The sequence below is a fragment of the Chiloscyllium plagiosum genome, chromosome 42, assembly GCF_004010195.1.
Source record: "Chiloscyllium plagiosum isolate BGI_BamShark_2017 chromosome 42, ASM401019v2, whole genome shotgun sequence".
Taxonomy (NCBI): Eukaryota; Metazoa; Chordata; class Chondrichthyes; order Orectolobiformes; family Hemiscylliidae; genus Chiloscyllium; species Chiloscyllium plagiosum.
Window position 1 is genome coordinate 4,592,414 of NC_057751.1, and position 12,607 is coordinate 4,605,020.

The 12,607-nt window shown below is 47.7% G+C and overlaps 1 protein-coding gene across 3 annotated transcripts in view; it reads right to left on the reverse strand.

Moving 5' to 3' along the window:
* The window catches only part of LOC122543039 (zinc metalloproteinase-disintegrin-like crotastatin), a 96,542-nt gene that overhangs the window by 36,560 nt on the left and 47,375 nt on the right, over positions 1–12,607 (reverse strand). For all 3 annotated transcript variants that reach the window (XM_043681231.1, XM_043681230.1, XM_043681229.1), the window contains 3 exons: positions 6,535–6,611; positions 6,153–6,336; positions 4,340–4,402 (listed from right to left, as the gene is read on the reverse strand). In XM_043681231.1, coding sequence (XP_043537166.1) covers positions 4,340–4,402; positions 6,153–6,336; positions 6,535–6,611 — 324 coding nt within the window. The remainder of the gene's footprint in view (positions 1–4,339; positions 4,403–6,152; positions 6,337–6,534; positions 6,612–12,607) is intronic.

Sequence of the window (12,607 nt, forward strand, 5' to 3'; positions counted from 1 at the left end):
AGATGAAATGTTCTGGACACATCGGTTCAAATCACACCACGGCACATGGTGCAATTTGAATCCGACAAAATATAAAATCTGGAATTAAAAGCTAACTTGTTGATAACTGTCACTTGTCGGGAAAACCCCACCTGGTATACAAATACCCTTTGGAGGGGGGAAATCTGCAATCCTTACCTTGTCTGGCCTTTAGGTGACTCTCGACCCTCAGCAAGGTACAATAACTGGTGCTTCAATGCCCGCTGGGCAATGAGGGATGAGCAACAAAAGCTAGACCAACCAACAATGCCACCTCCCGTGAACAAATAAAACAAAACCCCAATGTGTGCTCACAAAGCTGTTGCTGCCTATAGGAGATTATAGAAAAACAAACTGACTTTTTTGTGAATTGTTCATTCCTGGGATGAGGAGAGCACTCTGAATGCCAGAATTTACAACTTATCCTTCTCGCGTTTCCCAGTCAACCACAGAGACCACACTTTAAGACAGCTTCATTCACACACTGAGCACTTGACTAGTCCTGAGGCCATGGAAGGTGGCCAGGAAACTGGAACACAATTGGAAATTGAATACAAAGACAGGCACTGACAGATCTGCAGCATAAGCATGTTGTTGGACAAGAATCTCATGAAGTGTGAGTGGTGGCACTGTCACCTGGGTAATGATGCATCAGCTGTCTTGTACTCCCATTGACTTGTTGACATTTATAGCAAAGAAGGATGCCATTTGGCCCATACTGCCTGTACTGGTCAACGAAGATCTGGCTACACTAATCCCATTTTCCAGCTCTTGATGCATATATGTGGAGGCTCTGGCAATGGAAGTCAATACCACAATGCTGCTTAAATGTTACGAGAGGTTCTGACTCAGCCAGTTTCAGGCAGTGAGTCCCACCACCCTCCGGGTGAAAAGCTTTCTCCTCAGCTTTCCTTCTTGCCTTCCAGCTCTTAGCTTCAATCTATGCCCCCTGGGTTAGTAACCCCTTTACTCATAGAAAAAGTGCCATACTATGCATTTCACCTGTGCCATTCATAATCTTCTACTCCTTTGTTAGGCCCCCCCTCTCAATCTTCGTCCAAACATCTCTGAGGAGAAAGATGGAATGGTCTGAATGACAGAGGGAAAGATATATTGACTGAGAAGTACATACTGTTGTGTTCAACAAAGAAGCTTTGAAGAAAGTTACTGAATTGTGGTCTCAGTCACTCACAGTGACAGGAAAACTGTGCAGTCCAGAAGCGTTCACCATTTACAAACTGTACAAAGTGGAACTGAACTGAAAATGTGTTGCTGGAAAAGCGCAGCAGGTCAGGCAGCATCGAAGGAACAGGAGAATCGACGTTTCGGGCATAAGCCCTTCTTCAGGAATGAGGAAAGTGTGTCCAGCAGGCTAAGATAAAAGGTAGGGAGGAGGGACTTGGGGGAGGGGCGTTGGAAATGTGATAGGTGGAAGGAAGTCAAGGTGAGGGTGATAGGCCGGAGTGGGGTAGGGGCGGAGAGGTCAGGAAGAAGATTGCAGGTTAGGAAGGCGGTGCTGAGTTCGAGGGATTTGACTGAGACAAGGTGGGGGGAGGGGAAATGAGGAAACTGGAGAAATCTGAGTTCATCCCTTGTGGTTGGAGGGTTCCTAGGCGGAAGATGAGGCGCTCTTCCTCCAACCGTCGTGTTGTTATGGTCTGGCAATGGAGGAGCCCAAGGACCTGTATGTCCTTGGTGGAGTGGGAGGGGGAGTTGAAGTGTTGAGCCATGGGGTGGTTGGGTTGGTTGGTCCGGGTGTCCCAGAGGTGTTCTCTGAAACGTTCCGCAAGTGTGCGGCCTGTCTCCCCAATATAGAGGCCACAACGGGTGCAGCAGATGCAATAGATGATGTGTGTGGAGGTGCAGGTGAATTTGTGGCGGATATGGAAGTATCCCTTGGGGCCTTGGAGGGAAGTAAGGGGGGAGGTGTGGGCGCAAGTTTTGCATTTCTTGCGGTTGCAGGGGAAGGTGCCGGGAGTGGAACTGAACCATGAACCAGTTCAGCTGGGGAAGGGAGCTGCAGCCGACACTTTGAAAGGAATAGAACTGAAGAACAGAGGCTGTGTGAATTATTACATCGAGCCCCACACTCAGAGGACTGGGCTTACTTCTACTCTCTGTATTGTGAAAGGATATAGCCGAGTCCATCATAAAAGCCAACCTGCCATCTCTTGACTGCATCTAAATGGAAAGGCAGCCAACATCATCAAAGTCCCCTCCCAACCTGGGTATAATCTCTTCCAAACCTTCCATCAGGCAAAAGATACAAAAGCTTAAACACACACACCAACAGGTTCAAGAACACCTGCTTCCCTGATGTTTAAGTTAGAGGGCTGAATGGACCTATCAAATGTGACATCGAATGTTGATCTTGTATTTGTACACCTCCTGTGCAGCTGTAACTTAGTATGCCTTGTTCTGTCTAAAACACCCGATGATCTTGTATGTCCTTGTGTATTATGATCTGCCTGCACTGCTCTCAAAACAAAATTTTTCAGGATACTCAGGTACTTTTGACAACAATAAATCAAATACTCTGAAGGAGGTTACATTCACACCAGAAAGAGGAGATGCCCTTTGCAGGTGGGGTAAAGAGTAAAGCGGGACAGTGTTGGGACATCTGGGTCTGCCTGCATGTGAGTGACAGCCAACAGATTTCACCAAACTCTTCACACTCTGCACATCAGAGGGTGTCTCTCAAACCTTTCAGTTCCCTGGGAGCTGCCATCCCCAATGGAGCAACCTCACAGTAAACATAGAGTGGGCCATCCCATGAGAGAGGTGAGGCGGGCGGGGGGGGGGGGGGGGTAATGTCACTGGATAAGGAATCCAAAACAGAGCCCTGAAGAAGGGCTCATGCCCGACACGTCGATTCCCCTGCTCCTTGGATGCTGCCTGACCTGCTGCACTTTTCCAGCAATACATTTTCATCAAGGAATCCAAAACCCCAGGCTCTTATTTGTGGGAGGCAGTGGCTTCAAATCCCAGCCCGACAGATGGTGAAATTTGACTACAATAAGAATCTGGAATTATAGCTACTCTAATAGCAACCATGTCTGTTATACAAGGTCATTGGGTTCACACATGTCCTTCAGGGAAGGAAATCTACCCGAATGTGACTCGAGACAGCGTGCAGTTCTGGTCACCGCATTATAAGAAGGATGTGGAAGCTTTGGAAAGGGTGCAGAGGAGATTTACTAGGATGTTGCCTGATATGGAAGGAATGTCTTACGAGGAAAGGCTGAGGGCCTTGAGGCTGTTCTCGTTAGAGAGAAGAAGGTTGAGAGGTGACTTAATAGAGACATACAAGATAATCAGAGGGTTAGATAGGGTGGACAGGGAGAGCCTTTTTCTAGGTATGGGAATGGCAAACACAAGGGGACACAACTTTAAAGTGAGGAGAGACAGGTATAAGACAGATGCCAGAAGTAGTTTCTTTACTCAGAGAGTAGTAAGGATATGGAATGCTTTGCCTGCAATGGTAGTAGATTCGCCAAGTTTAAGTGCATTTAAGTCGTCATTGAACAGACATATGGACATACATGGAATAGTGTAGGTGGGATGGGCTTCAGATTAGTATGACAGGGCGGCGCAACATCGAGGGCTGAAGGGCCTGCACTGCGCTGTAATGTTCTATGTTCTATGAGACTCATTCTTAACTTCCCTCTGAATTGGCCAAGAAAATCTGCACAGGTCAAGGGCAATAAATGCTGGTGTTACCTCTGCCCCTCAAGTCCCACGAGTCTATAAAAGAAACTTGACAAGGAGAAGTTGAAGATTGGTGTTTTATTGGCCTCTAAGATTGGAAAAGGGTTGGGTAGAGTAGATTCTGGAAGGAGGTGTTGACAGAGGGTCATGGGGGTCACTGCCACAACTCAATCCAATGGGGAACTGAAGAGAACTACTTACCCAGAGAGTGGTGAGAATGTGGAACTTGCTCCCACACTGAGACATTACCACAAGACCTGTGGATACACCAACAGGAAGCTGAACAAACATACAAGGTAGGGGATGGTATACTCTCAGGCTGAAGTGAAACACAGTGGGCAGAAGTGGCTAGTACAAGCATTGATTGGTCAGGCCAAATGGCCTATTTCTGTGCACTACATTCAATATCAATCATCAGGTTGCTGTCACCATTCTCCTCAGATTACAGCTCAGGATTCTTGTCAGGACATGAATAACAATTGGTATGAAGACTCCCACACAGCTCTGCCTAGCTCTACTTGGAACTGACAGGCAGGGATAGCACTGCAAGCAGTAGACAGCAGACACCCAGTCTACAGCATCCCTTAATGCAGGGAAAGAAGGATGCACTCACCTCAGAGTTATCTGCCACCACGTACACTTCAATATATTTCTTCTCTCGAAGAAAATTGTTCCTCTGGAAGGAAAAACAGAGAGAATGAAAGACAGCAGAATCCACTCTCACTACTGTCAGGGAAATACCTGACAACCCGTACCTGGAAGCAAATAAACCAAGGACAGAGTTCAGAACGCAAACTCAAAACATTGCTTGTGTGATGTTGCATATGAGAGACTCGGTGACAGTCTGGAATCTAATCAAGGGGTTTGGGATGGTTCATATGTAAAATAACAGATGCCCAGGAGGGAGTTACAGACTGGAATCATATGAACAGGTTTTTCTAGTTGTGTAATCGGTTGTGGTTGTGGGTAATGACAAGCAGTGGCTGCATTTGACTGATTTAAACACCGAACGGTTGATAGCAAGCTGCCCCATTGTTCCAGTTTGCTGAATCAAGGAATGGTCAGTGCTGTTTGTGAAACAGTGTCAGGCATTGAGCTGTCCCACCTACACAGGTCATCGTCTGAATAAAACATTCATTCATCTCCCACTCTGAGCTCTTACACTGTGCAAAGCCGCACTCAGTCACACTGCAGGAACTCAAATATAAACTCAGCTTTCAGCACAGCACAGAGACAGCAGTGTCCTGTCTGCTTTCAGGTCTATCATCAAATCGAGTTCTCATCTCCATCTTTAGCAGAGCTTACAATATCCTTCCAGCACTGTTTAGAAGAACAGTAGGGTGTCATTGCCAATACTTATCCTTCAACCGATGTCTGCGTGGGTTTCCTCCGGGTGCTCCGGTTTCCTCCCACAATCCAAAAATGTGCAGGTTAGGTGAATTGGCCATGCTAAATTGCCCGTAGTGTTAGATGCAGGGGTAAATGTAGGGGTATGGGTATGGGTGGGTGCGCTTCGGCGGGTCGGTGTGGACTGGTTGGGCCGAAGGGCCTGTTTCCACACTGTAAGTAATCTAATCTAATCTAATAATTTAATTATTATCTCATTGATTTTGTGGGAGTTTGCAATTCTTTAATTGCTCATCTGATATGATGACAATAATTGGACTTCAAAAGACCTTTCCTGGCAATGGTCCATCTCGGGTGATATAACATGTTGCAGGTACAATGTGGATAGGTTTTGGGGTGAGAGGAGATGTGTTAGTCTGTGAAGAGTAACTCACTTCCTGACTCCCTAAAGCCTATCCACCATCGACAAGGCATGAGTCGGGGCGTGATAGAATACTCCTCACCTGCCTGGATGTGTACAGCACCAACAACAAGGTTGACACCATTCAGGACAAAGCAGCCCATGTGACTGGCACCACATCCACAAATACCCACTCCCTCCACCACTGATGCTTAATATAGCAGCCAAGTGTGTGATCGATAGAACGCATCACAGACATTCTTCAAGGATCCTCAAGCAGCACCTTCCAAACCCCTGATCACTTCCATCTGGAAGGAGAAGGTTAGCAGATACCAGGAATACCACCCCCTGCAGGTACCTCTCTCAGCCACTCTCCATCCTGACTTGGAAATATGTCACCGTTCCTTCATTGTCACTGGGTCACAATCCTGGAATTCCCTCCCTAAGGGCATTGTGGGTCTATGTACAGGGCATAGACTGCAGCGGTTCAAGAAGGCAGCTCACCCCCACCTTCTCATGAGGGGAACTCGGGGCGGGCAGTAAATGTTGGGCCCAGGCAGAGTTGCTCACGTCACATACAACGGCAAACATTCAAAGGAAGTGTTTCTTTTTCCCCTACTTTCCTTTTGTGTTCACACATTATGTATTTACAGACAAAAAGTCAACTTGATGTGAGTACCTCACGAGGGGAGTTGAAAGTCTCTTCCACTCTTGGCTCTAAGCTGTCCTCTGAAGTGTTGACGACCCCACACGTTTTGAGGGGGAGTCTGAGCTCCTCATACAGGTACAGTGCATGCTCATCCTTGTCTGAACCCTTCAGAGGCTCCAGCACATACCTTTGGCCATTTGTGTGGAGGTAGCCGCTGGGAAAAACAAGAGACCATGGTCAACCAGGATGGCTCCAGTTGGATCCAAAACGCTGAAGTACCAGAAGGAAAATGTGCAAGAAATCAGAAGTGGTCAGTGAGGCTGTGGAGCTCAGTCCTCCCACCCAGCAGACACGAGCTGTACTGGGGTGAGGTCGCTGTTGTTGGCAAGACCACGTGTCAGGCTTATCTTACCTGAAACCCTCACAAGTACTGAAGCTTGCTGAAGATCCTCCTTCTCCCTTGATGTAACCATGGTAATAGCAATGATCCTGGCCATTAGCAGGAGTGAGGGGAATGGGTGAGAAACAAAGAAAAAGGAAATGTGTCAACTGCAACTGGTAACCAGATAGGAGACATTAAAAAGCACAGGCAACTGGGAGGCAAAGATAACCATGTGATCAACACTATCTGTGAGAAATCTCTAGTTCTCAGCCCCAACGTTCTCTGGACAGGGTGGGCCAGAGGCTGTCCACGTGTTACATGCATTCGAATAAAATTAGAACATGGAACGTAGATGCAGCACAGTGCCCCTGACTGTTCCAGAATCAGCCCAGCCCTCAGCCATTCAGTCCAGAATGAGTAGGAAGGCTGGACTGTGAGTCCCACATTCAACTGTCTCCATTACCCCACCCCGGCCCCTGCAAGAAACCCAGGTCCCCTCTGCTTTTTGCCTTTTTATCCCAGTGATCATCCATCTCCTAACCAGCACCCGGTACAGCTGCTGTCTGAATTGGTATTGCTGATGTTGGTGGGAGCTTGCATCTGTAAACTCATTCGTGTACAAGCCCAATGCTACAACTATTCCTCCGCATTATTAGTGGTAAGGCATGCCAGAAGATTCATAATCGGTTACAACTACGTAGGAGTTGCCATGTTCAAGGGTGCAATGAGCTGTCTGTGGAGTATTTACAAAACACTGCGGGACTTGTTTAACCCGAGTGTGGTTAATGGGAAAGAGATACTGAACTGAAGCAAAAGGTCTGGGAGCAGATTGTTAAACAGCATTGCAAAGGAAGATCCCTGCACACTCAGACATCGGGTGGACTCTTGTGGTAATGTCCTTTGCTCTGACCAAGCAGGCAAAGTTCCAGCCTATTCAGAGGGGTGTAATGACCTATTGGAACAGGTAGATCAGGGAGAATATCCACTCATAAACAGAGATCTTGCTCTGTCATAGAGAGTCACACACCACAGAAACAGACCCTTTTGTTCAACTCGTACAGACATCCCCATCTGACCTCGTCCCATTTGCCAGCACCCGGCCCATATCCCCCCAAACCCTTCCTATTCATATACCCATCCAAATGCCTTTTAAATGCTGTAATTGTACCAACCTCCACCACTTCCTCTGGCAGCTCATTCCGTACACGTACCACCCTCTGTGTGAAAAAGTTGCCCCGTAGGTCTCTTTTATGTCTTTCCCCTCTCATCCTAAATCTATACCCTCTAGTTTTGGACTCCCCCATCCCAGGGAAAAGATTTTGTCTATTTATCCTATCCATGTTCCTCATGATTATATAAACCTCTATAAGGTCACCCTTCAGCCTCCGACGCTTCAGGGAAAACAGCCCCAGCCTATTGAGACTGTCCCTACAGGTCATATCCTCCAACCCTGGCAACATCCTTGTAAACCTTTTCTGAACTATTTCAAGTTCTATAACACCTGCCTATCTCCAAAAAGTGAATACCAAGTTATTTTCTTGTCCTTTGCTTGAATGAAGCAGGTGAACATATTTAAAGGTGACCGAGGGGTTGTATTCAATGTAATCTGGGATCACACTTACTGATCCATTCTGACAAGGGACTACCAAAGCCTTGCACAAACACAAGCTTCCCCATCTGACACACATTTCTCCCAATTCTTTTCCTGCCTTCATGGGATGTGGACATTACTGGCTCAGCCAGCGTCTGTTACCCATCCCGAACTGTCCAGAGGGCATTCAAAAATAAGCCACATTGCTGTGGGTCTGCTGTCACATAAGAGTCACCGTTTCCTTCCTGAAAAGATATGAGTGAGGCGGATGGGTTTTTCCCTGACAGAGAGAGAGAGAGAGAGAGAAAAACCGTAAATATCTGGTACTGATGTGTGCATATGTGAGTGTTTTTGTCTGTGCATTGTGAGACTGTGTATATATGCAGAGCTGGAAATGTGTTGCTGGAAAAGCGCAGCAGTTCAGGCAGCATCCAGGGAACAGGAGAATCGACGTTTCGGGCATAAGCCCTTCTTCAGGAATGAAGAAGGGCTTATGCCCGAAACGTCGATTCTCCTGTTCCCTGGATGCTGCCTGACCTGCTGCGCTTTTCCAGCAACACATTTCCAGCTCTGATCTCCAGCATCTGCAGACCTCACTTTCTCCTGTGTATATATGCATGACTGTATAATATATGCGTGACTGTATATGCATGCATGTGTATCTGTGTTTCTATGTGCAATTTTATGTGTGTGTGGGTCTGTGTATCTCTGCATGTTTTTATGTGGGAGCCAGTGAATGAGCCTGATAGTGTGGGCGGCCTCTCAGTCCTAGGGAGTGTTGCTGAACAAAGAGACCTTGGAGCGCGTGCTCGTAGCTCCTTGAAAGTGGAGTCGCAGGTAGATAGGACAGTGAAGAAGGTGTTTGGTATGCTTTCCTTTCTTGGTCAGAGTATTGAGTACAGGAGTTGGGAGGTCATGTTGCGGCTGTACAGGACATTGGTTAGGCCACTATTGGAATATTGTGTGCAATTCTGGTCTCCTTCCTATAGCAAAGATGTTGTGAAACTTGAAAAGGTTCAGAAAAGATCTACAAGGATGTTGCCAGGGTTGGAGGATTTGAGCTATAGGGAGAGGCTGAACAGGCTGGGACTGTTTTCCCTGGAGCGTCGGAGGCTGAGGGGTGACCTTATAGAGGTTTAGAAAATTATGAGAGGCACAGATAGGATAAATAGACAAAGTCTTTTCCCTGGGGTCGGGGATTCCAGAATGAGAGGACATAGGTTTAGGATGAGAGGGGAAAAATTTAAAAAGGATGAAAGGGGCAATTTTTTCATGCAGAGGGTGGTGTGTGTATGGAATGAGCTGCCAGAGAAAGTAATGGAGGCTTGTACAATTACAATATTTAAAAGGCATCTTTTAAATTGGAATTGGAAGAGTTCAGAGAGATATGGGCCAAGTGGTGGCAAATGGGACGAGATTAATTGAGGATATCTGGTCAGCATGGAGGAGTTGGACTGAAGGGTCTGTTTGCGTGCCGTACAGCTCTATGACTTGATGACTCAGTCCTGACAGAACATACTGCTTGTGAGCTGACTGCCACGGGGTACAGATTCCTGGCATCTGAATGATCCCATTCCAGATAAGTTCTACCGGCATGTTCGAACAAGTCATGGAGTGGAGCTGTATTCATCCAGCCACAAGCAGAAACTCCCCCAGCTCCCTTCGAGGGAAACCGATACCTCCTCCATTATCATAAGCAGAAGGTAAATACAGCAAAAGACCTTTCTGCAAGTTGTGGGGGATTGGGTCTGGAGCAAGACTCACAGCTGGATGCTGGGAGCTTGCTATAATCACTGAATGTCTCATCTTGACCTCACTGTGTGTGGATCAATTCCACTTGCCTTTCGATCACAGACCGTATCCCACTCAGACCCATATCCCACCGTGCGTATTGATCACGGACCATATCCCACTCAGACCCATACCCCACTGTGCCTATCGATCACAGAGCATATCCCGCTCAGACCCATATCCCACTGTGCCTATTGATCACAGAGAATATCCCACTCACACCCATATACCACCCTGCGTATTGATCACGGACCATATCCCACTCAGACCCATATCCCACTGTTCCTATTGATTACAGAGCATATCCTACTCAGACCCATATCCCACTGTGCCTATTGGTCACAGAGCGTATCCTGCTCAGACACATATCCCACTGTGCCTATTGATCACAGAGAATATCCCACTCACACCCATATACCACCGTACGTATTGATCACGGACCATATCCCACTCAGACCAATATCCCACCGTGCCTATCGATCACAGACAGAATCCTACTCAGACCCAAATCCCACAGTGCCTATCGATCACAGAGCATTTCCCACTCAGACCCATATCCCACCGTGCCTATCGATCACAGAGCATATCCCACTCAGACCCATATCCCACTGTGCCTCTTGATCACAGAGCGTATCCAACTTAGACCCATATCCCACTGTGCCTATCAGTCACAGAGCATATCCCGCTCAGACCCATATCGCACTGTGCCTATTGATCACAGAGAATATCACACTCACACCCATATCCCACCGTGCGTATTGATCACGGACCATATCCCACTCAGTCCAATATCCCACCGTGCCTATCGATCACAGACAGAATCCCACTCAGACCCATATCCCACTCAGACCCATATCCCACTGTGCCTATCGATCACAGACCATAAACCACTCAGACCCAAGTCCCACTGTTCCTATTGATCACAGACCATATCCCACTCAGACACATATCCCACTGTGCCTATCGATCACAGACCGTATCCCACTCAGACCCATATCCCATTGTGCCTATCGATCGCAGACAGAATCCCACTCAGACCCATATCCCACTGTGCCTATCGATCACAGACAGAATCCCATTCAGACCCATATCCCACTGTGCCTATCGATCACAGACCGTATCCCACACAGACCCTATCCCACCGTGCCTATCGATCACAGAGCATATCCCGCTCAGACCCATATCCCACCGCGCGTACTGATTACAGACAGTATCCTACTCAGACCCTTATCCCACTGTGCCTATCGATCACAGATCAAATCCTACACAGACCCATACCCCATTGTGCCTATCGATCACAGACCGTATCCCACTCAGACCCATATCCCACCGTGCCTATCGATCACAGACCGTTTCCCACTCAGACCCATATCCCACTGTGCCTATCAGTCACAGAGCATATCCCGCTCAGACCCATATCCCACCGCGCGTACTGATTACAGACAGTATCCTACTCAGACCCTTATCCCACTGTGCCTATCGATCACAGACCATAAACCACTCAGACCCAAGTCCCACTGTTCCTATTGATCACAGACCATATCCCACTCAGACACATATCCCACTGTGCCTATCGAACACAGACCATATCCCACTCAGACACATATCCCACTGTTCCTATTGATCGCAGAGCGTATCCCGATCAGACACATATCCCACTGGTCCTATTTATCGCAGAGCGTATCCCAATCAGACACATATCCCACTGTTCCTATCGATCACAGACAATATCCCACTCAGACACATATCTCACTGTTCCTATTGATCACAGACCATATCCCACTCAGACACATATCCCACTGTGCCTATCGAACACAGACCATATCCCACTCAGACACATATCCCACTGTTCCTATTGATCGCAGAGCGTATCCCGATCAGACACATATCCCACTGGTCCTATTTATCGCAGAGCGTATCCCAATCAGACACATATCCCACTGTTCCTATCGATCACAGACAATATCCCACTCAGACACATATCTCACTGTTCCTATTGATCACAGACCATATCCCACTCAGACCCATATCCCACTGTACCTCTGAACACAGAGCGTATCCCACTTAGACCCATATTCCACTGTGCCTCCGGTCACAGAGCGTATCCCACTCAGACCCATATCCCACTGTGCCTATCGATCACAGACCGTATCCCGCTCAGATCCATATCCCACTATGCCTATCGATTACAGACCGTATCCCACTCAGACCCATATCCCATTGTGCCTACCGATCACAGACCATATCCCACTCAGACCCATATCCCACTGCGCCTATCGATCACAGACAGAATCCCACTCAGACCCATATCCCACTGTGCCTATCGATCACAGACCGTATCCCACTCAGACCCATATCCCACCGTGCCTATCAATCACAGAGCATATCCCGCTCAGACCCATATCCCACCGTGCGTACTGATTACAGATAGTATCCTACTCAGACCCTTATCCCACTGTGCCTATCGATCACAGATCAAATCCTACACAGACCCATACCCCATTGTGCCTATCGATCACAGACCGTATCCCACTCAGACCCATATCCCACCGTGCCTATCGATCACAGACCGTTTCCCACTCAGACCCATATCCCACTGTGCCTATTGATCACAGACCGTATCCCACTCACACCCATATCCCACCGTGCGTATTGATCACGGACCATATCCCACTCAGTCCAATATCCCACCGTGCCTATCGATCACAGACAGAATCCCAC